General features: G+C 34.0%; 1 protein-coding gene across 1 annotated transcript; it reads left to right on the top strand.

Annotated features, from left to right (window-relative positions):
* The first annotated feature begins 1,830 nt into the window (after positions 1-1,830).
* LOC121238486 (kinesin-like protein KIN-14T) lies at positions 1,831-13,520 on the top strand. The gene is given in 13 exon segments (XM_041135368.1): positions 1,831-2,159; positions 4,362-4,602; positions 4,713-4,796; positions 5,028-5,195; positions 5,275-5,381; positions 5,788-5,966; positions 8,011-8,172; positions 8,389-8,604; positions 9,030-9,067; positions 9,383-9,507; positions 11,478-11,997; positions 12,000-12,809; positions 12,951-13,520. Coding segments are annotated over 13 exon segments (2,769 nt in total). The 5' UTR covers positions 1,831-2,156; the 3' UTR covers positions 13,067-13,520.
* Positions 13,521-27,720: the final 14,200 nt, after the last annotated feature.

The following is a 27,720-nucleotide window of genomic DNA, read 5'->3' as shown; positions in this document are numbered from 1 at the left end:
TCTTAAAATTTCATAAAAATACAAAAATGAATATTCATGCAGATCAGACGAGGAATTGCAATGGATACCTGCCAATGTAACTTTTCTACACGAAGGACGGGAATGCCAAAAAAAAAAAAAAAAAAAAAAAAAAAAAAAAAAAAGAGTTTCCGAATTGTGTTTATTTTTGAATGACATTGAGGTTGTTTTTAGGTAGTAAGGTATTTTTAAGTGTTTTGTAAATAGTAATGAAAAAATAATGATAAAATATTAAATAATAATAAATTAGAGTGAAAAATAAATAATAAATAATAAATAATAATAAAATAATAAATAATACTGAATTATTTTAAAAATATTCTTCAATACGCCTAAATGTTCAATGCATATTATAAAATTTATTTTATGTGTTTATTTTATAATTGGATCAATAATTCTAGCAAAAAGAGCCAGGTTGATGTGAGAGCACAGCATTTTCAACTACTGCGATTTGGTAGCGGAAGCAGAGTGTCCTTACTCCTTGGGCCTCACGACTACGAGCGCTGCAGGTTGTTCAGACAACCCTCGTTATTTTTTGGATCGCTGCTAGGCCACCCAGAGTGACCCGGACGATTTTTACAAGTGCAAAATTTAACTTTTTATTTTATATTTTTTTAAAGTATGTTTTAAAACCTTTTACGCATTTAAAAAAAAATTCACAAACTTATTTAAAAATAATTTCTTAATAAATAAATAAATAAAATAAGTTTGGTAGTTTTTGTCGGGATGCATGCATCATTTTCTTTATTTATTATTCAAGGTTTTGAATAGATGGACGTCCCCGGAGGGGATGGTTTTGTTGACCGGTAATAATATCTACATAAAATATTTTATAACATATTTTAAAACGAAAGTATTTTTATGAAATGAAGTTACTTTTATAAATTATTTAAATATAGGTGTGTAAAGTGTTATAAAAAATAATATATATTTATCATTTTTCTTTGTTGACATGGAAGATAGACCTGGCTTAACCCTTCCAAGGGCTAATCCAGCAATTTGTGTCCGAGTGGATATAACTCCCTAAAAAAAAAAAAAAAACTATGATATAAAATAGAGCTTTGCTACTCATGATTATCCTCACACATCGCAGACCATACTATTTTTTTTAATTTTTTTTGTTTTATTCTTCTTAAATTAATTAAATTTTTCTATTCATTATCTATACATCACACACTTAATAAGAGAAAAAAAAAATGTGATGCATGGAGATAATGAATATAATTTTTCTATAAAATATACCGTTTCATCCATACTTCAATCAACCGTTTAAGTTGTTATTAATATTTGTCTACTTCAAACAATGATTTTACTCATAGTTTGCACAACTGCAAATGACAAACGAATTGAAGTTAGTTACCACACTGTCCCTTAAACATGAATATTGGATCGACACTCTTATCTCATTGATTCGACAATTTGTTAACTTCCAAAAAAAAAAAAAAAAAAGGACGAAAGAAAGAAAAAAGAAGTTTGGTGAACCTTTGCTTATTTTATTTTCAAGTTTTAACAATTCTCAGCCCGCAAGTATAGTAATACTCGTAGTACGAGATTATAAGCAAGTGCGCATTATTACTTCTAGAGGGAGTTGGATCATCATCATCATTATTATTATTTTGCTGTTGTTCGGGTCATTATCATAAGATGGAACCAAATTTTCTTTGGTCCATTGATGGTCTATGTTGGCGTAGTTTGCAAACATAGGCAGAGAAATGCTCGATAGGAGGTTGGATGCATGATTCCTGGTTGGTGAACTCTAAATATAAATCATTAATGGCAGTGGAGTTAAGGAGCTTCTATTCTACCCATAAGCCTCAAGAGATGAGTGAAAATGCTTCATGCTCCAATCTACATGGGGGCCTTGGCCTCTCGCCAATGTCCACACCACTCTCTCTCTCTCTCTCCTAGTCATGCAAAGAAACGGAAGGGGTATTGTCAAGAAGCAAGAACCCAACTATGATTTTCTTTGTAACCAATGAAAGAAACGTGGCTTAAGTTTGATGCTTTCACAGGGCCTCTAGAAATGTCCCTCGCAGCCGTCTTGACCTTATTATTGTCCAGGACGGGTTGTCGAGATATCCAAATTTAGGCTGTGGAGGAGCTTTGATGCGCTAAATCGTCGTTCTGATTCATGCCTCATGGTATGTACTCTCTCTTTGATTTCATTCACCTAGTATATCTACTTAAATTTGAAACCCCCAACAATCTTACTATTACGTTTTAATATTATTATTATTTAGAGATTTGAAAAAATTGAATTGTTTATAATATTTTGTATTAAAATTTGAAAAAATTGTAATGATGAGTTGAGACGAGTTGAAATAGGCTTAAGAACCATGGTACTGTTACTTCTCTTTTTCGATCGATTGCTTATTCTTGGTTTTAACAGAAAAATATGATTATCTTGATTTCAGTAGTTTGTCATATTTAAATGACTATCAGTGCCGTATTTAAATGATTTTCATACGAAGCAATAGAATAACTTTATATGAAGGATTTTACTCTACACATCATTCTCATAAATTAATTTTAAAATTTAAATTCTATAAATCTATGTGGATGATGTTTTGTGTGGTGTTAAAAAAAAAAAAAAAAAACTAACAAATTATGGCCAACCTTGCGCCCTCCGAGTCTCCCCGTCGGGTATATTTTTTTCTTTCTTTTCAAGGGAAGGTAAAAAAAACATCCATCAATCCGGCCTATGTGTAGGTAATAACTAGATTTTCTGCATCCCTGCCAATTTGCCAAGCGTTTGTCTTGCTCATCAATTGAAGATATTCGTTTCCGGTCGAATGGAATGTATCTCCAAATTCACTAATCCAGTTACCGCCCACTTTATAGTTTGTCATTGCTGAAATGCTAAAAAAATTCTACATGGATATGAGCTTTTTCCTTATTCGCACCGGGTGTTCAGTAACATCGTAACGAGTTTTCTCAACATTTTAAGACAATTCAAGAATCACTTCTTCCTTCATCCCCTACTACTTATATAGTTCATCACAAGCCTTAAATCTAATCGTCCGAACCTCATTTTTAACTTCATTGTCACTTCTATTTTATTTAATTAGCCTTCTTCTTTTAAGATTTCTGTAAACTCCTGTGGTCCACATCCTCCAGGCTTACCAAGTACCTCTTTGGCCACTAGTCAATAGAATCAGTACTATATCTTCTATTACTTAACATTCTCAATAGATTAGCCAAAGGCTAAATCCATCACATATTTAACTATCAGATCCCAAAATATCATCACAATGAATTTGCTAAAATTTAAATATTTGGACCTTAACTATAGTGAACATCAAAATTATTTCCAAATTTGCTAGTTACTGTAGATTATACACCAAATGTATATTTTATCATTTATTTCTCTTTCTTCTTTCTTCCATCAACTATTTCTTCGTTCTCTCTTAAAAAAACCAGAAACCCTTACCAACACTCCCGCACGCATATACCAACTGGCTTTTTTGTTATTTAATTATTTTCTTATTTTTTGGAATAACAATTAGCATTAAATGATAATTGAAAAAATATAATTTTTTAATCCATAATTTAATAAGAATATAATTACTAATTAACATATAATAGATAAAAATATGGCAAAATATGATAAAATAAAATAAAATAAAAATAAAATAAATAAATATTTTTTTAATTATTAATTACTCATTACTATATAATGAATAAATGGATAATTCAATGTGGGGATTTGATGTGAATAGCTAAAGTCAAATTCATCTTATATTATTTTATTGGTAAATAATGAAAAAATAGCTATTCCAATGTGGAGACTTACGTGAATGGAATAGCCAAAAGTCAAATTCTTCTCACATTCATCAAAAGTGTCATTTAACTTTGACTAATCCATTGAAGATGATTCATATGGCAATACCAGCCTAGGATGAGTGATTATGCTCTCTCTCCAGGAATCGCTTTAAAATCTTGACAACATGCACTATCAAACTTTAAACGATTTGGCTGACAACTGATTCATTTTTATATAAAGGGTGATCCCCTTTGTTAAACTAGTTCATTGCCAACGATAAACAATAAGCAAAGCTACCAATATAAATGTAACACATACCGCCGCTTCTCATGCATTTAATGCATGGAGCACGTCCTCACAGTCTTTCATATTGTTATAAATTTCTTTCCCTCTTTTCTCTGTTAACTTACATATTTGATCACTAATCTTTATCCAACTGTCCAAGCTGTCATTTTTATCTTTTTTGCATTATCATTGGTTAATTTATTTTTTGATTCATGTAATGTTGAGTTACAAGATAAAGAGAAAATAAAAGGTCAGAAGTGAAGAGGGAAGACTAACCTTTGATAATGCATTGCAGCCTAAGAGGACAAAGGCCATGGAGGCAAGAAAATCTGTTCAGAACCTTGCTGAAACAATTCATTCCCTACTAGGACTAAAAGCCCATTTCACCTCCAGCTGGGTCAAATCGGTTTGTGATATAATAAGACACTTGCCATCCGAAGGACCATCCAATGACTTGAAAGCAGAAAATTCTAAAACAAGTGTTTCTTTTGGCAACAAAGAAGATGATTTGGCCAGTGCAATCTCAAAAATCAATGGTAAATCCTTTGTTTTCAAGTACGAAAATGTATCCGTGGGTACAGGAAAATTTCACTCTCTCAATTTCCTCCTTACGCTAATGCCAAAACTTATCTTTTCCCATGAACAGATGAACTTGCTGCCTTAACTGCAAACATAAATCAATTAAATATTCAGAGAAGGCAGGTCCTCAATGATTTTTTGGACTTGAAAGGTTAGTCTTATTTGTCTAAAACTATTATTCTGCACATCTAAGTATGATATTTTGGCTAACTTTTTGTGAAAGAGTATTGCCTGCTTCAACCCATAAAATTTGAGTGGTCACCTAATTAGAAGGGTTCGATTCATTAGATAATAGGTCAACTTTAATTATATGTAACTTCTTTACTGAGACACACCAATATATGTTATAGTAATATATATGCTCATCATACTTGCACTGCAGGGAACATTCGTGTATTTTGTCGCATAAGACCCGTCGCGTTGGGGGAGAATTTTGGCAGTTTTAAACCTATTGTAGCTGTAGATTCAAGTTATGTTCTTCTAAGCCTTTCAGATAATAAGAGTAGATGTTACAGTTTTGACAAGGTTTTCCTACCAGGTTCATCACAAGGTGCGTGCTTGAAGTATATACGAAACAAGTACTCCATGAATTCTTTAGCAAATATAATAATTAGATTGACAAATTTCAGATGAAGTCTTTTCAGAAGTTAAACCAGTCATTAAATCAGCACTGGATGGCTACAATGCATGCATATTTGCTTATGGGCAAACAGGCACTGGGAAGACTTTCACAATGGTGAGAACCGTCGTAAGTCATTATGGGAATATTAGTGCACACGTTCGGGAATTATTACAAGATAACATAACGAACCCAAGCAAGAATGTCATGGTTTAGTCTTGCACCCAAATATAGCAGACTTGGTGCCATCCAACTTTATGGCATGCCATGATCTGGCTTATCTTTTTTACGTTAGAAGTCACAAGTTCTCACTTTTACCGTATTTTAAGAACTCTTTTGTCATTTCTAGCTCAACTAAACATTGATAGATAATATCCATATTATAACTCATTACCTACTTTACTGATGGGTAGCATACTATTGCCACTTTGTAGCTTTAAATTAATCAAAGTTATGCCTAAATCAAGTCTGACAATACATGTTCCTGGTTTTTTTTTTTTTTTTAAATAAAATAAAATCTTAGGAAGGCAGTCCAGATTTGCCAGGGGTGGTGCCACGAGCAATTGAGGCACTTTTTAGAGAAGCGGTGGATTGTAACCATGCATTTCTCTTCACTTTCAGTATGCTTGAGATTTACATGGGAAATCTAAAAGACTTGCTTATCACTCAGCCAAGAAAAGCAATGGATCCCATGCCACCACGGTGAGATGCATGTATATAATGCTTTGCAGTTGTAAAAGATGTACCATACAGCCTAGAACTCTAGATCGCTTAGCTACTGGCAGTCATTCATAAGCAACATTTGGATAATCATAGTGTTTTATTTCATATTATTTCATTATTACAATTTTTTTAAATTCTCAAACAAAATATAATAAACAATTTAATTTTTTCAATTTTCAAAACAATAATAAGATTAAAAAATAATATTTCAATAATATTTTATTTAATTTTTAACTTTTATCTCAATTCATCTCATCTTAACTCACTATCCCAATGGCACCTAAATCATCCCTTTTGACTTGCGCCTGTTAGAATCTATTACTTGTATAATTTCTAAGCATCTTCGTTATAATCTATTGAGTCACCTCATCATTTATTTTATTTTTCATTTTAATTTATTGACCTATTCCAACCCTCCACATGCTTAAAAAAAGACATTGTATTGTCCTTATCACTGCAATAAACCCACTTTATTTTTTGACATTAAGATAAAAAAGATTTGAAGACGAAAGGTTGAGCCCTGCTATACATCCGCCATTGTTTTATCTCGCATTCCACACTTTGTTTTTTTTCAACTTTATGTTAAACCCATCACTATCACCTTTAACCTCTGTCTCCTCTCAATCTCTCTCTCCGACCTCTCCCTCTCCCTCCTCAAGCTCTCCTCAGCCTCTCTCTCTCTTTAAGCTCTCCTCAGCCTCTCTCTCTCTTCAAGCTCTCTTTCTTCGACCCCTCTGATCTCCTCAAGCTTTCTCTCTCTTCGACCTCTCTCTCTCCTCAAGCTCTCTCTCTTCGACCCCTCTCTCTCTCCTCAAGCTCTCCTTGACCTCTCTTTCCGACCTCTCTCTCTTCAATCTCTCATCAAGTTTTATTTTATAACGTGTTAAAAGGAGAAGAAAATAAATAAATAAATAAAACCCCACACATCAAGTGTAGGGTGTGGGATCAGCATAAGTTGCTAATCCATAGAATTTTTTCAAAATGTTTTATGCTATTTATGATTACTAATTTAGTAGAGGTAAAAAAGACTTTTCATCTTATAGTGGTTAGCGATTTCCTATTAATTATCGCGGATTTTCTAATACTTAGCTCTTTTATCATTTAAAAAAAAAAGACTAGTCAGTTTATTGTAGCACTATTACTCATCATTATTTACTCATTTGACTTCTTCACTTCTTAACAATTTCACTTTATGTCTGGTTTCTTTTGACAAATTGTTTCATCTAATCATTATAATTTTTTTAAACTTCAAGTAAAATACAAAAAGCAATTCAACTTTTTTAAATTTGAAAACAAAATTTATATTAAAAAATTATATTATAATAATATTTTATTCAACTTTCATCTTATCTCATCTATATAACCAAACGAAATCTTAATGTTTACATATTTGCATTCAAGCAGCACAGTACACTTTTTAATTTGATGGTATTTGTCTTAAATTAAGAGGAGAATCAAGGGGCAGCATTGACCAATTTAACTTTCCATTTTTCCATTGAAAACAAAATCTCATTTTCACGAACTCTAGAGAAGAAATGCCATGTATTTTCGCTATATATACAGTATGATTCTCAAGTACTTAAAACTGAATTTGAGACTTAAAACTGAATTGGGCCTGATCTCATTGTCACCATGAATATGATGAATAGGTTAATGGGAAATAATACTCATGGGACCTCTAAGTTTCTAATTCTTAGATGTGTTTATAATGGATGATTCCACAAATCAAGCCAAGGATCACACAACAGAAAATTAGCCCCAAAATACAGCTTGTAACAGTCACCAAATCACAGAAATTAATCTCTGTAACAGTTACCATTTCTGCTGCAATAATTCTCTACTTTCCTAGAATAGATTCTCTATAGGTTGCATATAAATACTCTAGACATAACACTGTATTCGTTGGGTTGAGTTGTATAGCTGATTACTCTGAATATAATTCAAATTGCAAATTTTGCAAACACTCAAATCTCATCAGTGTTAAGGCAGTGCTTACGGACATAATTTCATACATTCTATGCAGCCTTTCAATCAAAACAGATCCAAAGGGTGGCATTGAAATAGACAATCTTGTGGCCTTCCAAGTGAGTGACTTCAACCAAGCATTGAGGCTGTATAGACTAGGATGCCAGTCCCGATCAACTGCTTCAACAAATTGTAACACGAGTTCCAGCAGATCACACAGGTAGGTTCTTTTTCAAGTATAATTGAAAGAACCTTCTTCATAATTTTTTTTTTTTTGAAGAGCCCCAAAATACTGAACTTAGTTCTGCAGGACCAAGAGCAAAGCTTGAAAACCATAAATCTGCTTCGAGTACTATCCAGTAATTTTAGAAACTGATCAGTGAGAATTAATAATATTCTGTTCTCAGTTTGTCATCTCTGTTACTTTCTTTTATAGCTTGATTCGCCTATCAATCACTTCTTTCGATGCTCCTGAGAGGCAAAGGGAGACGAACAAAGTTTGGTTTATTGACCTTGGTGGAAGTGAGCGTGTACTGAAGACGAAGGCATGGGGTAGAAGACTTGAAGAAGGAAAAGCCATCAACTTATCACTTTCTGCTCTTGGGGATGTCATCAATGCCCTTCAAAGAAAAAAGTTCCATGTACCTTATAGGTAATATAGGGCACTCAAGTCAACAAAGCTTTATTCCTTAACGAGTTGGGGTTGGTTACACATTTATTCATTCTCTAATTCTCTGTCATCTATCTCTAACTAGAGCCATAACATTCCCTGACATAAATGAGAAAAAAGGTTCTCATAGACCATTGGATAGCCATCAAAGTTAGCTCAAGCAATGTAGGTTTTGAGACAAGCCATGGAAGGAGTTTCAATTAAATTCCACTTTTTTTTTTTTTTTTTTTGTCGGCCCTTTCTTGGTCAGTAAGATTAACTGACTAACGACTTTCAGTTTCCGAAAGTATATAGTGATGTATCATCAGTTATGTTTTATAATTGTCAATGATGATTGGATATTTAGGGGGCTTCTCTAGCATTACAAAAATGAAAGCCTAATGAGAACTTTCTTTTATTTCTGACAGGAATAGCAAGCTGACACAAGTTCTTAAGGATTCCCTCGGTAATTACTTTTCCTCATTAACCTCTTCATTACCTGTCATAATTGTAATATATGTCTAGTATAATATCATATGATGAAGTTAAAGGTGAGAGAGACCAGCAGAGGGTCCCTAAGGAGCCTACTCCCTACCTTTACCTTATCCATGGTATGAGATGGGTAACTGATTCCATATATCTGGTGGGGGGATGAGAGCATGGATATTTCCTTGGGTTTGTTCCACTCTAATCAGTGCCTCTGGCATGCATGCGATTGTTCTTATTTATCACCTTGATAAAAAATTTCTCTTGCCTTAATTCAACATCTTCTTAACTCCAGGAGGGAGTTCAAAAACACTGATGCTTGTCCATGTTAGTCCCAAAGAAGAAGATCTGTGCGAGACAATATGTTCTTTAAATTTCGCTACAAGGGCTAGAAGCATTCATCTGGGGACTGAGGATTCAGCTGTAAGTAAATTAACATTGTGTTTCTTACATTTATATTCAAGTAACATTGTAATGCTTCTTGTCCAACTATAGAAACCGGCACACTACAGATTAAACTATTAAAGGGGATCCAAATTTAAATTATATGGACCTAGTCAACAGTTGCATAGTTTATATTTTGATTTCTCTAACATAGAGAAAAGGTAGTAATGAGTTTGTGTTTCATAAGTTTAATGATGGAGTTCTTCAAGTAGGAGTGTATGTGGTTAAGTGATCTAATCTAATTCCAAGTGGTAGTAGGGCACATGAGAAGAATTTTAATAAACAATTGAGGTCTTTCTCTTACCTGAAAAGAGATATTTATCTTCGTGGTGTCTTCTACCCAAAAGGAGCTTATTTTTACGATCATGAATTCCCGGTTCCATCAACTGGTATAGGAGCCATGTCCACATACAAGGAGATCCAAAATGCATTAATTGGGACTTTTGTAGGTGGCTTGAAGGACGAGATTGCAGAGGAGATCCAAATGTTTAAGCCAAAATCCTTGAAGGACACCATTGATTTACTGCGGATGTGATGATAAATTAAGCAAACAGAGTAATTGGGTGGTGCATTCTATTGATCAAACTACCACATTCAAGTGACTATCACTCATAGAATAAGGCTGTGCGTGTGAATCTGAGAGCTCCTTTTCATTCTGTTTCTATAAAGGGCTACTTGAGCTATTTGGAAAGAGAGACTCTAAAGCCTATTCTATTGGTAACTTTTCGGTCAAAAAACTTTCAGTTTCAGAGATCCTTTTCTCATGGGATGAGATGCAAAAGTGGCATGAAAAAGGACTATGTTTCAATTGTAATGAATGGTTCACGCCAGGGCATAAATGTAAAAAGCCTCATCCTCAGGTATTCCTTATCGAGGAAGTGAATGTGATTGGAGAAAAAATTATTGGAAAGGGGATGATAGCCATTCAGTTTCCATTTTTGAACCTTGAGGACAAGATTCTTTTGGAAGGGGAGGAATGATAAGAGTTCATGAACTAGGAGTATCATGTGGTCAAGTGGTCTAATCAAAGTGCATGTGGTAGTAGGGCACTATAATAAAAGGAGTCCAGCTTCCACCACCAATACGAGGAATGTTAGCTTTTTAGAAGTTTGTTTACTTTTAAAGTTGGTTTGCGTTTGTAGTTTACTTTATTGTTTTGTCGTCTCAGCTAGTCCTCTACCGCCTTGAAGTTTATTTTCAATAAAGAACCATAGCTCTAGTCATGTTAGGTGTCTATTTAATAATGTTTTACTTTGAATAATGAGTCCTATTGTGATTATTATTGAGTACGGGCTTTAAGCTCTATTCAAAGAGCCTTAAGTCATTAATAAAATATATGAGATGAATTTTAATAAACAATTGTGGTCTTTCTCTTACCCGAAAAGAGAGATCTATCTTTGTGGTCTCTTCTACCTGAAATGAGCTCATTTTAACATCGTGAGTTCCTGTTTCAAACATTTATGCTGTATGTATAAATTAACATACTAGAGCCTTTATGATTGAAAAAGCAACCTGAAAGATGTATATGAAATTCGGTAAATATAGAACAGCAAATATGATAAATAAAATGTAAGAAAAAAGCAAACACATTATAAAAAGTTCAGATCAGACCTTAATTATATCGATATTCTAGTTAATATATTGTTACTATCCCACAAATAACAGTTTCTATTTAAGATATCTGCTGTTGATACACGATTATTAAGTTAGACTAAGCATTTGGTGCATAAAAGTAGATCCAATACGGCTTTGAGTAATTATAGCTCAATGTTGATACTCAAGAAAAAGACAGTTCCAATGACTAACAAGTGTGGTGCATTACCTGGTTAGTTGGCAAAAATTGCTATTCCCATCAACTCAACTTATGCTTAATACTTCTCTCTCTTCTTATGCATTTTGATCTTTTGCAATTCGATATGACCTCTGAGGTGAAATTTCAAAAGCAGGAAAAGAGGGACCAGAGGGCAGTTACAATGATGAATCTGCAGCAAAAGATAAAAATCATTGAGGAAGAGCGTCGAAATATCAAGAGAAACATTGAGAAGTTAAATGAGAAATTAGACACACTAGCAAAGAGAGGAACAATTTCCAGTCAGGAGCTAAATGCTCCCCATTTAACTTCTGGACTGCCCCAACCTAATCTTGAAATTTTAAAGAACAAGACTAGTGATGTACCCATAGGTCAAATGTCTCTGTTGCCGAGGTTTATGAGGCCAACTATTTGCAGCCGAAGAAAATTTGGAATAGATAAACAGAATTCAGAAGATAAACAAGAATTTCATGCAAGAAGAAGGTCATTATCTCATCGCGCCGAGTCGGTGACTTTCCCTGTAAAGTGTAAGTCAGACCACAGCTCAGAGTTCGATACATGGAGAAGTAGCTGTTTATTGGCTTTTAACATGAAAGGTAGTGCTGATATCGAAACAGAGTATAGTCAAGACACATCTGAATGTGATATTGAAGGGTCGTCTTCCCAGAACAGGAAACATCACGAGGGACTTCTATTAATCAAAACGCTCACATTAGTCACAGTAAACAATATGGAAATAGACTGGAAAGTAAATATAGCTCCACAAGGTTTCTGGATGTTGAAAATTGGCTTCATTTACATAAAAAGGAACCTTTCATCATTACTAATTCTAGTGGAGGTAAAAGGGTTCTACCTACTCCCAGTCCAGAGAAGAAATGTAGGTCTTATGGGCAGAAGAAAGAAAGTAAGTTAAAGGATGAGACAAAGGATACTTGTAGCTTTAAAATAAATAAGATCGTTTACCATAAACTGTTGAATAAACAAGTTGATGTTGAGGGATTTAGAAGGTCTGTTTTAGAAGAGGTGATTAACAAACCTCAACCACTTTTTGAGGATTGTCTCAGTAAGGATTCAAGATCAGGTTCGGGTTGTCTATTGCATAAACCTGACGGTGACTTGACTATACAAACACAAGATTTGGTGCATGGTCCATCAATAAAAGATAATGAGTGTGACACTTCTTTCATGCTACGTGATTTAGATTTTAGTATTGGTAACCCAAAAGAAGAGCCTGGCATCTCATTCTCCCCCCTGGAACTAGAACCACACTGTCAACAAGTGCCTACAGGAACAGATGTGGAAGATGGTATGGGGGAAGACTTGGATACCTCATCTCAAAGCTGGATGACAGGAAGAGAACGTGGCCCACAAAAACTGAAATCACATATGGCCCTATTTATGGTTAATCCACATTCAGAGGAATTAACCGGGACGTATGTGAGATCACAAGAATATGCACAGAACAGAGGTAAGGAATTATGAACGTCTTAATTTTAATGGGTAGTTCTTATTTGCTGATCCAGTTCATTGTTTCTCAAGCAACACAAGCTACAAGCTGAATTTTGTGTAAAACAAATTCTGAAACATTTTCTGATTCTATTGTGGCCAGGAATTTGTCACCTTCTCAAACAGAAAATTCAGATTGTTTATGCCAGTGCACTTCTAGGATTGGGATTTCAGAAGTTGGGATTTGAACATGACTTCTTCTATGGTCTAATGCTTTAAAGGGTGTAGTGACTCCGTTGGCAATTTTAATGCGTTGAAGCAACAGCACTTGTGAGAGGAAGAATTTAATTAGACCAAGTTGGAATTCCATTCATTTAATGCTGGAGGTCTGGTTGGAACTCTTGTTAGACCAGCAATGTGATCCTTGTATCACATATACTATGAAGGAACTTCATTCTAATAAATAAATGCATCACTCATGCACATATGCAGGACCATGCGATGTACAAAGATATTTTCATGTGCCGTATTTAAATATGCCAATCTCTATAGCTGAAACTCTCCAACCGAAGGAACGGCAGAGTGCCAAATGTTTTGGATGTGATACAGTAAAAGATGCGTTGACCATGTAAATATGTATCTCTGTCGATGTTCTCAGCAGATAGACTTATAAAAACATTAGAGAAGTGATATTCATAAGCCTGTTTAATCATTATATTTTATCATTCTTTGATGTCGCACGCATCAAATTATTGAAGATTTTTTTTCCACTTATTGTAATGGACCCTTCTTACAAATGACTGTATTCGAGATAGTCTGACTCCAAGAAGATGAGAGAGAGACAGAGAGAGAGAGAGAGAGAATTAAGATAGAGAGAGAGAGAATAGAATTGTATATTCTTTGTTGTTATTCATCCTTTTCAGTTCTGCTTTTATACATTCCTCACATCCATACGACGTCGTATCATATTAAGATGCTTGCTGAAATTACATTGAACAACAGCGTATCACTTATTCTTTTTTTTTTTCCTCAGCAAATAGAAAGATTCATTAAGGAGGTGTAATAGTTCTTATAGAGTAATGCAACTACAATAGTAACGGCAATAATTACAAAGAAATAAAAGGTGGATCTTTTCCACTATGGAACTCTAAGATGCATTGAGGTACTCTGGTAAGGGAGATGCTGCCGAACAAATTGTTTGTTGCTGCCTACTGCTCAATGGAATGCGCGCATCGATTTTAAAATCGATGTATTTTAGTTGCTTCCCATTTGTCGAAATTCTGAAGCATGATTCTTGTGTCTTTGATTGTGGCTTCTATTGTCCAGTCCGAAGTTTTTTGAGGTTGTTGTATCACTTCAACGACCACTTGTGAATCACTTTCTAGAATGATGTTTATGTGCTGATATAGAAGGGCTTCCTGTACACCTAAATTTGCTGCCATTGCCTCTCCCAGGTTTGGGTTCCTTGATCTTGAGAACTTTGTGACTACAAAGATAACTAAACCATCTTGGATTCTGCCGACTGCTATTGTTGTACTCCCAGATTCCCTGACTACTGTGTTGAATGAAATTGAGAGGAAATTTGGTGGAGGAGGAGTCCAGAAAGGAGTATTGCCCAGTGATTTCCACACCCATGCATTGCAGTGTTCTTTGTAAGACTTTAGGACCTTTCAACAAACTGAACAATATTTATTGTGTGGGAATCATGAATGATTTGGTTTCGATAAAACCAAATATTGTCCATGACTAAGATTGCAAAGAGCTGGAATTTTTGGACGTCTCGGATCATTATAGAAAGACTGATGTTTGGATTTAGAATAAAAAGGATCCAGTTTGTGATGTCTTGATTAGCCATCCTATCTACGTTTAAGGGCCAATAGGATTGGCGCCACAGAATTCTTGAATAGGGACATCTTAAGAAAAGATGTGAAAGGTTTTCCTCTTCTATGTTGCAGACGGGGCACAGAATCTGATCCTTTGAAAGGGATAAGCAGTTTTTTAGGAGGCTTCTAGCATGCAAGATATTGTTAATCACTTTCCAAAGGAACATTTTGAGCTTGTATTGGATTTTGAGGGACCAGAGTTTCTTCTAGATGGGCGGGGGATGCTCTGAATTTTGCCCCTAATGTTGGGAAAAATGGTTGCATAAGCTAATTTGACTGAGAATTTTTTGGAAGAATGATGAACCCATTTGATGCTATCTTTCTTGTTGTGAAAATTAAAAAGAGCTAAAGGGATCTTTTCAATTTCACGCACAGAGCTCTCTGATAAGAGAGTTTGAAGCAGAAGACTATTCCATTGCCTGGGTTGCTCGAGGGTAAGCTCAACGACTTTCATGTGTGGGTCAGGGATGATGGATGGGTGAGAGGCATTAGGAATATATCTGTTCAGAGAAGGGATCCAAGGATCACACCACACTCGAGTGTCAGACCCATTATTAATCTGGAAGCAAAAACTGGCAGCTAGGAGATCACGTTATTTTAACAAACCTTTCCAAAACCTTGAATCCGCATCTCACATCAAGTCAGTTGGAAGAATTAAGGTATTTTTTTGTTAGGAAATTTTTTCAAACACTAGTATCATCACTAATGAGATGCCATCCAAGTTTACTCAAAAGAGCTTTGTTAAAATAAGTGGTTGTTCAGATCCCTAATTTTTGGCTCAGGCCACTAGCCCTCTGGTGCATCTCCTCCCAAGGGCGGCTCAATACAAATTGAAGTCTAAGGCGAGATGTAAGTGAGTCATTCGTAATTATAGTACAATAAAATATAAATTATTATATAGAATGTTTTCAAACTTTACAACAAAATGAGATTTTATTTAAAATCTTTAAATACAGTTTTTGTGAATTTATATTTACAACAACAACTTAAAATGAGGCCTCAATGTAGATTTTGTGCCTCAATTTAGCAAGATTTTAAAAAAATTATTTAAAATATAAATAATTCATTATATTACTTATCAAAAAATAAAATTCATTGTATTAAATATTAAATTTAGTATTATGGGGCCTTGCACACATTGAAAACTATAAAAATTATTTAAAATTTTATTTAATGAAATGGTTTTTATTCTTTTTTCAAAACAAACAAAAAACCTCATTTTTTATTTTTAGAGCCTTACATAAGTTGGATGGCCTAACGGCCTTACCATTGAGCCGGCCCTGTCACCTCCTCTCTCGGTAGTCTATCGCATGGCCCTCTACAGTGAATGTAGTTCACCGATTGTCATGGTTGGTTTCCTTTTTATTTGAGAAATGCTTTCCAAAAAATGTCTCGAATGGGATTTCTTTTTTTTTTTTTTTTACCGAATGATGAAAAAAATATTTTTTAATGATGTTGTGAATTTTTTATTTTTTTAAAAAATATTTATGATAATTTAAAAAGTATATGAAAAAAAAAAGAAAATAGAAGAAAAAAATTACACTATTCGGGACACTTTTTGGGTCCCGAATTCGAGACCCGTAGCAGTACTCTTTTTATTTTCTACCTTTCCATTTCTGCCCCTTTATAATTTATGTTAATACTAGCATGACCCTAACCCTTTTTAAATACGCTTTTGTCTAGCGGGCTTGTTCCAATTTCAACTTGAGTTTCAATGGACTTATATTGATTATTTCATAACTATTTTAGACTCACATGGGCTTGGGTTTTATGTTGGGCTTCGTTATAATTTTACTAAAAACTATTGTATTATGTGTTACATGGGCTTGGTTTTACTTGGACAAATATTAGTCCAGAAACTTTAAATTTACATTTTTTTTTTTCAAAGAGAGACCACCTATCCATGAGTGACCCCCTCCTAACTTTATTAAGGGTTTAACTTATATTGCCAAGTATTAATTTATGATTTGATCATAGTAATAAATTACAAAGATTTGGATTTCAAGTACGATCAAGTTTAATAATTGAAATGAATTTCCGTTATTAAGTTGATAGGTTTTGATAAAATTATTCTATTATAGTTATAATTAGCAAATGAAAAAATATGTTAAGAATATTTAAATGGAATTAGAGTTTATTAGATTTCTTGTGAAATTGAATAATTATGTTCATCATAAGAAGATTTAGCCTGCTTTACGAATTGAGATTTCACGACTTATGTTAACAGATTTGTATAAAATTTAAATACTTTACTAAATTATAAACTGAAATTAAAAATATGTTATTAGTATTTAATTAATTATATGAGATTAGTATTCAATGATTTTTGTATAATAGAATACTTATTAAAATTGTTATTCTCCATGGTATGTATTTAATTATGAAATAAAACATCATAATACAATTTCCTTGAATTTGTACTGATGTATAGTACTTTTGTTAGGTGTTAAGTTACAAAGAGAATATTCAGAATCATCATTTGGTGGTAAGTAGCTTGAACATAAATTAGGGTTAACGCTAATCAGTTAGTTTAGACACATTATTACTAAAGTCTGTTCTTTGATAGCCACTTTTTATGTACCAAGTATGTCATAAGTTGTGCGAGCATGTCATTCATCATAATTCATGATTATATGAATTCCACAACATGTTTAATTTAACATTTATAATTATGTACATATCGTGTATGTCATGCATCTCACGTTGCATAAGACACGTAAGATCACTTATGTTCAAGTGTAAGATAAGATCAAACCGGTTAATAAGATGCTCATTCATATGCATGGTCTACCATAGTATGCTAGAATACTATTAGCGATTTCCTTTGTGGCCACAAGATGTGGGGCCGATGCACAATTTTGTCATATTATTAAGTGTGTTAGCCAGTCAGATAATTGAAGACAAGTCAAGCATGCCATAAGCATACGTATGAATGATCATGATTTTAAGTTCTCAGCATTAAAGATTTTATGAAAACCCTTCTGATGAGTTTCTTATTCAGTCTTTGACTCATTTTAGTTTTATTTTATTAAAATATGAGATCTCTTGTCAGGTTATTTTTATGAAAATACGTGACATCCCTAGCCTAAGGGAATGGGGTATTACAGAGACTTTAATGCTGACCCTAGACCCATTACCCACCAAAAAACCCAATAAGAAACTCTCATCCACCGCCGCTTCAATCATTCTACTCAAAGCATCCATAACAATAACAAAAAGAAAAGGAGACAAAGTATCCCCTTGTCTCAATCCATGAGAACTGTTGAAGAAACCAACTAGAGAGCCATTCACCAAAATGGAGAATCTAGCAGTCAAAATACAATGTTTGATCCATAAACACCACTTCTCACTAAAACCATATCTCCCAAGTAAGTACAAGTGAAACTCCCAATTAACATGATCATATGCCTTTTCCATGTCCAATTTTACAAGAATATCGGAGTCACCCGATTTGATTCTACTTTCCAAATATTCATTGGCTATTAAAATCGAATCTAGAGGTTGTCTTCCCCTCACAAATGCATTCTGAGATTTCGAAATAATATGTTCCATCACCACACTCGTGTGGTTAGATAGCACCTTGAAAATGATCTTGTACACCCCAATTGATCAAACTAATAGACCAAAAATTCCTCATTTCCATTACCTCGCCTTTTTAGGAATTAGTGCGAAAAATGTAGTATTAAGACTTTTCTCAAATTTTATAAATGAATAAAATTCAAGAAAAACCTTCGTAACATCCACTTGCACAATATCCCAACAAGCTTGAAAAAAAAGCCATAGAAAAAATGTCCTAGTCCAAAGCTTTATCCCTCTCCATTCCTCTAACCACATCAAGTACTTCCTATTCTTCAAAAATTATCTCCAACCACTCCACGGTAGATTGGTCAATGTACTAAAAAACCAACCCATTCAACTTGGATCTCCAAGGGTACTCACGAAAAAGCTTTTCATAAAAATTCACAATGTGTTCCTTAATAACCAGATGATTTGAAAGATTACAATCACCTATTTGAAGAACCTCGATAGTATTATTTCTTCGATCAGCGTTCCCATTTGGTGAAAAAACTTATTACACTTGTCACATTTTTCAAGTAAAGAATCCAAAATTTCTACCTCCAAGAAACGTCCCTCAAAAGGATAATCCTCTCTAAATCAGCAACCACCCCTTTTGTCTCTCCTTATCCTCACTTAACATGTCCCCTAACAACTCCCTATCCTCCAAAAGCTACAGTTGTTCCAAGAGATGCTTCCTGTGATTTTCCACATTCCCAAAAACCTCCACATTCCACTTCTTCACATCTTGTTTTAAAGTTTTGAGTTTTCCAGCCAAAACAAAGTTTAGAGTACCAAAGCAATTGTACGAAGACCACCAACTCTTCACCCTATACACAAAGCCATCAACCTCCAGCCCATATTTTCAAATTTGAAGTACTTACACCTTCCATTAATGGCCCTATAGTCCAAAATAATGGGATAATGATTAGGACATAACCTCAGAAGTCTCTTCTTACATAAATCAGGAAAATGTGCTTATCAAAAGAAGACACTAAAAATCTATCCACCTTAGACAAAGCCCTCGCATTTGACCACATAAAATCCCTACTCCCCATAGGTAAATCATAAGATCTAACTCAAAAATGAAATCTAAAAAAATTCTATCAAAACTAGAGAAAATGTGAGATTCCCCCACTCAATCACTAGGAAACCAAGTAATGTTAAAATCTCCACCAAAACACAAAGAAAGATCCCACCAACAGCAAAGACCAGCCATTTTGTCCCACAAAATACTCCTACTACTATCCAAATTTGAGCCATAAAAACTAGCAAAATTCCATTCTAAATCATCATCCATATTCTTAAAATGACAACCCACCACATATTCTCCCATATAGTGTTCTAACAATTCCACAACCCTTCTATCCCTCATAACAATGATGCCTTCTGAAGCTCCATTTGAATCTAACACAACCCACCCCACATAATGATACCTCGACAAACTATTGACAATAGTTTGATTACAAAACTTGAACTTGGTTTCTTGAAAACAAAGCACATTACTCCTACGCATACAGAGACGTTTTCAAAAGTCATTTAGCCCTCGAACGTTCCAAGAAATAATTATTGATTTCATAGATAACAATTAGCAACCCTCTTCTTACCTTTACCTTTAGACGTGCTCCCTTCCCTACCATTATAATTGGTAGAACACGATAATGTCATCAATTCTCTCTCATTCTTTGAAGCAGATCTTGCCAAAGATGGTTGACCAGCCTCAATAGCTATAAGAATAGCTCTGAATTATTACTCAAAGCCAACACAGGAGATCCTCACACAATTCTTAATTTCATCCACCTTTCTCAACACCCAATCAGAGGAAAAATTAGTCCATTCAATACTTGGAGGAATGGAACAGATAGGATCAAGAAGAGAGACATTATCAAAATCAACCATTTCGCCAGATACTTCAAACTTAGATCCTTCCCCTCTACTGAGAACCATTTGTAGATCAGAGCTGCTAATCTAGGTACATAGAACCCAAGAAACCTCCTTCTCGGCAAACCCAGGAGCAGACACCCCCAACCCTTCACTACGATCACAATCTACACCTACCTTCCCCTACCAACTACCCTAGACCACCATAGCACTGTTGTGATGATGAAAAAGAAGGACCCAACCCCTATATTTTCTCCTTACCGAGAGATTAGTTATTCGTTGTCAGGGAAGTTGATAAAGATGTAGGAAGGAGAAGATCTCGATGCCAAACTATCCCTAGAAAATTTCCCTGATGCCAATTACCTTTCTGTGTCGACAACACAACCACCTGAGCTATCGCTAAATTGGGTTACCCTAATGCTAAATTGTGTGTATATATATATATACAATTTCATGGTACAAACCAGGATGCCCCTAGTGAGATCAATAATCTTAAATCTGAAAATGATGTTTTAAAACAGGAATTTTTATGTTTTAAAATAGATAAACAACTTGATCAGAATATTCTTTCTGATAATGAGCAAATGAATAATTCTGATTTTAGCCAAACAAAAAAGGCAGTTGATAATCAGATATGTTTGATTCATCATACTATTCCTCCTAAATGGTTTTCAAGAGTTACTATTATTGTTTGCCATGAATTTCAATTTTTTGTTGTTGTTATGATTGATTTCGGATTGGATATGAATTGTATCCAAAAAGGATTAATACCTAGTAAGTATTTTGAAAAATTTACTGAAAGATTATTCACGGCAAATGGATCTCAAATGAAGATCAACTATGAGCTAAATACTGCTCATGTTTGCCAAGATAATGGTTGTTTTAAAATTCCTTCTGTATTTGTTAGAAATATGTCTAATGAGGTTATTTTAGGAATCCCTTTTATTTCATCTTTATATCCGTTTCTTTCTGACAAAAATGGTATTACTATTAAAGCTTTTGGACAAAAAGTTAAGTTTAAATTTGTTTCAAGATTTGAAATTGACACAAATAAAAGTCTGAAATCTTTGCTTTCTGCAAAAACCAACAATTTGAGTTTTCTTCAACGGGAAATCAAATACAAAAAGATTTTAGAACAATTATCTGATACTTCAATAAAAAGATTGATGATTTTAACAAACGATTGATTTCACAGATTTGTTATGATCTTCTAACTTTTTCTTCAAATTGTAAATCAGGAGGAGTTGGGCTGGAGTACCAGTTTTTCGTTAGGCTCATTGGTTTGAGTCCTTTTGAAGAGAATCTAGCTATCTCTGGCTTTAGATCAAAATCTTGAAAACTTTTCTCAAGTAAATCAATATTTTTAATAGTTGAAGAATCACTGTCAAATGACTTATCAGTAGTTTCGACAAGAACAACTTCTTTTTCATTGCTGGTCAAAGCACTAGTAGAATATCGTTCTTTTTTAAGATCAGTAAGCATTTGATTGATTTTATCAATGGTTTTGGCCTGTGTATTTTGAAAATCAATTTTAGGCCGATCCTGCGGTAAAATAATCAAAGGGTTTTCAATAGGTTTTGCAACCTTCTTTGACTGATCTTTTGGTAAAACAAAAGGATTTTCAATATTTGTTGAAATAGGTACTGAAGCAAAAATAGGTTTTTCTGTCTTTTCTTCAACCCAATCTAACTGATGTTCAATAGTTTGAAGAGCAAGATTTATAAAATTATTTTGATAAATAATCTTTTTTGTTTCTTGCAAAATAGTGTTTTCTTTGAGATCTTTGGACTCAGTGATATGGATTTTGAAAGGAGATGCAGTCACTTTAGATCCTTTATGAGAAATAAGAACTATCTCTTAAGACAGATGGTTGGATTGGACCACAGCTTTGCCTTCTTCTTTAACATAATTAGTTTTAACAACATTCAAACTATTTTTAGGAATATAATAGTTTTCAACAAAATAATAATAAAAAAAAAGTATATGCCTTTGAAGGTCATTCATTTTTTCTTTCTATTTTCATTTAACACGTAATTTTTCAGAAGTAGAAAAAGTAGCATGATAAATTTTCCTTTTATCATGGTTTTCTTTTGAACTATTTTCATTAACAAGAACGATTAAATCAATTTCAAAAGGTCTATTTATCACATTAAGTTGACTGTGATGAATAGGTGTAATTGGTGCAGTCATATCATAAACTGTAGGAGATAAAAATGAAGTATCTTCTTATTTATCGGCTTCTTCTTTTACGGACTTATCTTTGGATGTTTCATCATCCTTGATAGAATAGTAAGCAAAAGTAACCTGAGAGGATGTAGAAATTCTTTTCAGTTTTAAATCAGGTTTAACAGGTTGAGCAGTTTTGACGGAATCTTCTAGAAATTGCTTGAGATTTTGGTCTCTTCTTAGTGGATTGTTCGAAATAAAATCAACAAAAGAAGATCTAGATCCAGCGAAAGAATTTCTTCTTATCGTGGGTACTAGGGGTTGATCAAAACTAATTTTAACCGTGTCGTCTAAGTATTGCTGGATGTAATCAAGATTGATTTCATCAGCACATGCTTTAACTGGCGAAACTTCATGTTCCAAAGTCTATTCATTGGGAAGAGAAATATCTTTCCAATAAACCATCTTAGGAACTTGAATTTTAGCATAAGGAGTAGAACTTTGAATCAATAAAGTTTTGTTTTTTGAAGATTTTAAAATAGCTTTTGGATTTAAATTAGTTTTTAAAAGTCGATAATAAATCCATTAGACAATAGCAAGAGGTTTACTGCCTTCTTCCATGTCATATCCAGAAGTTAAAATATTCAAAGTAAGAGCTTTTAAAATATGGTGATCATCTAAGTAAGAGTTAAATTAGGAAAACAATTAAAGTGAATTGGACCATTAAACAAAGAAAATTGAATCATTCCAAGAATACTTGTTTAAAAATTTTTAAATCTAGCATCTCGTATGCATAGTAAAATAGAAGCATTGATGCATTTCCTTGTTAGAGATTTGACAACAACCTGAACAGAACCAATATGCAGAAATTTGTATCCTTTTACCAGAAAATCTTGGATTGATTTTCTGTTAAATAGGCAACATTTTTCATGAGTTTTTGAAATAACATAGGTTTGTTCAACACTTTTAACATTGAACTCAGTTTTAAAAGCAGATTGAATCCAAGTAGTTTTGTAAATAAATTTAGTATCAATTTTTGGAATACTCCATCAATTGAAATCAACAGAATCATTTTCTTCCACAGAAATATCTTCTTCATTAATGATATCAGGGGGTACAGATCTGGAACTAACAAATGAATTAGATCTAAACATCCTATTCATTTTGTCACCAATCAAAATAGAACTTCACACTTCAATGCCTAGCTACTATCATCACTGATTATAACCTTATACCAACCTGCCCTAACGCTCTCTTGGCAAACGGGTCTTACCGAGGTTCTAGATTCCACCGAAATGAGAAGTAAACAAACAAAGTAAGAATTCAGTGTTTGGTTTGAAGGACAACAAGATGAATGAATGAAGAGAAATAAGACAATCTACTAGCAACCAAAATCAATTTGGCTATAATACCAAGCTAAGAGACAGAAGCAGGGTATATAGAACAGAGAGAAGAATAAACAGAGTATGCACAGTTAATAGCAGGCGGTAATACCGACCATATGCATGTATGCAGAATGTATAAAATAGATAAACTGAAAATATCAATTTGCATTGAAATATAAGCATATTAAAATAACAAGTAGAGTAACTCACAATATTATAAGAGAAAGTTACAGGAGTGGAAGAGAATGAAAGTGAATTCGTAGGAGGGAAGGAGAGGGAGAAGCTCGTGAGTTTTTTAAGCTTCCTTCCATCAACCAGAGGTCCCCCTTTTATAGATGAAGGGGTCCTTTTACAATAATTGAAATAGTAAATTAAGGTCCCTGAGTGAATAATGATTAGAACTGTTCATTCACATGAAAGTAGAATCATTATGTCTTCAAATAGTTTTCTCGGCGTGTCTTGTGGGAGCATCTGCTTTTGACATAAAAGTGGAAAATGGTCTTTGTCAAGGGACTAGTCAGTCTGTGAGACAACAGTATTCCTTTTGTCTTGTAGTGTCAGCGGTGCATCATTCATCTTCAAATAGTCTTGGAGTATTTTCAAAATCGTGTCCAAATATATTACTGTAAGGATCAGCAACTGAAGCCTCGGATGATGCTTCTGACTTATTATCTGATTCGTCAGAATTGTCTTTTTTTAGGGACTTCTTTAATAAGTAAATTAAATCATTTTTATTTAATCCTTCAATAACATTATCTTTCTTTTTGGATTTTGTGGATCTCTTGGTAGAAGAAGAGGCAGTTGTCTTTCCTTTTTGTGAAACATTTGGTGAAGCAGGGGTTTGGATTAAAGGGTATCCAGTTAAAGCAAGGGAACCATGGGTGATAGCAGGGAAATCTTCCATTTATATCAAACGGGTTGTGTTCAAATTAACCTAGTAAAATTTGATTATTAAATGGATTATGCAAGTCATATTGTGTCACCCATTATTTTTATGAGTTGTATTATGTAGGGGTGCTACCCGCATGGTGTGGGGCGGGGGGTGGGGTGGGGTTGAAACCGCACCTCGCCCTGCCCCCCGCTCAACGCAGTGATTCATTGGGAAAAAAAAAATTTGGATCTAAATTTTTTTTTAAACCCAAATTATAATATAATATAATTATAAATTTTATTCAAAAAAACATAAACTCATTAGAGTTGTATTATGGACTGTCTTGGCCTCCTAGGCCAACTTTTATATAGGAAGCCAAGACAATACAATAGTCATTCTTAAGCAATGTGGGACTTACTAGGCCAAGGTAATCCATTAACTTGAATTCAAGTTTTAACAAATTGTATATATTTATATACAATATATATTTATATAAATTATTCATATATAATACTATTATGATTTTAGAATCTGATTCGTTTAATTAAATGGGTCTTGTTTGGATTGACTCATCAGTCAAATACTCATAAATTGGCACGACATGAATATGACTCAAGAACACTAATTGCCACTCCCACCACTGAGATATTGCAGCTAATAGTGCAATAGCTGAGGTAGAACACGAGCCAGAAGAAGAATGAAAAATTCATACAACCTTATGGATTTTTTCCCTTAAGGTGAGATGTGTATGTGACATTAATAGTGAATATCTTTAATCAAATGGGAGAATCCATAAAAAATAAAAAGAATAAAAATTGTTTGACTTCTACAATTTTAATGGCTATGGACCCATAAAATCAACTATTTTCATGAGATAAGGAAAACATTTGCTACCATTTCTCCCTTTTTTTTTTTTTTTTTCCGTTTTAATTTGCAATTTTTTAGTATACATAATAAGATTGAGTTATGATATTTACAAATCTAGTGTATCACAAATCACATACTGCGAGACTCACCATATTGATTAAAAAAGAGTAACGTACTAATATTCTTTTATGTAAGCTGACGTGGCAAACTTCTATATCAACAGTGTGTATCAGAAAATAAAAGTAAAAATAGATATATTCAGTAGAACTTTACAGTCTTCCATTCTACAGATATATATTAAAATAATTCAACCAATGCAACTTGTAGTGATATACGAAGCCATGTGAAATGTGCAAGATCAGATTACTTTTTATTTTTGTTCCAAGATCTATCACAAGAAGGCAAAACTTGACAGTTGTTTACTTGTCTCAAAACAGACAGATTTTAAGCGGTACAATCGAGTTAATTCTTTCTTTTATAGCAATATCAAGAGTCCTTGATTCTGTTAATCCATCCATGTCGCTTTCATTATTTTTTCTTTAAGCTATGTTTGGATAGTGAAGTGATCTCAGATGATCTATTAATAGTAGTAAAAATGTAATAATAAAATATTGAATAGTAGTAAAAAATAGGTAAAAAGTAATGATAAAATATTGAATAGTAATAGAGTGATCTCAGATCACTACATCTTTAATCTTTCCATATAGCTTGGTGACTACTGTGTCAATTGACTTTCTCTGAGTTTTAATATTGATGAACAATCTTATTATTGAATGCTCGCAAAAAGAGCGGGTATATAAACTTATCCTTTAAAAATGTAGCATTTAATAGGAGTGGGGAGCTTGCTAAGAGCATGATCTCCAGCTTCAAAAGTGATGGAATGGAGGCTTCATGCAGAAGTTGGACTGCAAACCACTTAAAAGAGCTCCCATTCTACTCGCCGACAGGGGAAGCTTGGAAATATGATGAGAGTGCCTATTGGTTGGGAAAAGGAAACCTAAAAGAATACTAGAATGAGATGCAAAATGGGTCATGGGCTGTAAGGAATTGTGGGCTGAATGTAAAGGGCCTAGAGGTGTTGTTCTGATCAAGAGGCAGCTGAGTCATTCGTTGGTAGTGGGACCTCTTAAGGCCTTTTATCTTGTATTTACATTTCTTATAATTAGCTACTAGTTCCTTTTAGTACCTTTTCTATTGGCCCAATGGGCCTGTTTGTAAGGTAATACTTTGAGTCTGTGGTGGATGATTATATACGCACTAAGAGAGAAATGGGAGGATCATCCTGAATATTCCTAAATCTTGTCTTGTATGCACGTGGAGGAGCTCCCCTCAAAGAGGGCAATTTTCAATTTCAGATCAATTACAGTAGCCATTTCCTTTCCAAACCTACTTACTTTCCTATTTCATTACTAGTGTATTACGAGTGGTATCCAGAGCCACCAATCCCTATTCAACAATCCATGGCTGAAGGCACTCGTCTTGCACAACTACATGAAGGATTCAATTCCTGCAAGAAAACTACCAAATCTCATATGAAGAACACGGAATCCCAATTTAAGACTATTCAGGTGGAGATGCAAGCCTTGAGGAGACAAATGGAGATTGTTTGCATCAACTATCTTCAGTGGCATCAAATTTGTAGCGAAAGAACAACAAACAGTTAGATGGATCAAATGGTAATGAGGATGCAAGTAGAAATGATCAGATGATACCTCACACGGGATAGATCCATCCTAGAGCAGTGCATTTGGATTTTCCTACCTTTCACGGTGAGGATCCCCTTGGATGGTTGTACAAGGTGAATCAATTCTTTACTTTTCACAACACACTTCCACAACACCATATGATGCTAGTTTCATTTCACATGGAGAGCACGACCCTAATGTGGTTCCAAGATTTAGATGAGTCAGGGGCCTTAACTAATAGGCAAAAATTTGTGAAGGCATTGTTAATTAGATTCGACAACAGTTATGATGATCTAATGGAATAGTTAACTCTTTTAAGGCAAGTAGGGATAGTGGAGGAGTAAAAGGCTAATTTTGAAGCCTTGTCAAGTAAACTGAGAGGTTTATCTGAACAATACAAATTGAGTTGTTTCCTAAGTGGCTTACGGGATGAAATAAGACTTCTGGTTCGAATGATTAACCCCAATAACCTCATCACTGCTTATAGCCTTGCCAAAATCAAAGAAGAAAATGTAACCCTACACAAAAAATTATCCAACCAAGCACCAAACCCACACCACACAGAACCAACCTCACTAAAATTTAACCCCATCCGCCATAATCCTAAACCTCACAAAAACCATAGTAAAGTAGTAGTTTC

Source organism: Juglans microcarpa x Juglans regia, chromosome 7D, assembly GCF_004785595.1.
Source record: "Juglans microcarpa x Juglans regia isolate MS1-56 chromosome 7D, Jm3101_v1.0, whole genome shotgun sequence".
NCBI classification, from domain to species: domain Eukaryota; kingdom Viridiplantae; phylum Streptophyta; class Magnoliopsida; order Fagales; family Juglandaceae; genus Juglans; species Juglans microcarpa x Juglans regia.
This window is presented reverse-complemented; position numbering and strand designations above follow the sequence as displayed.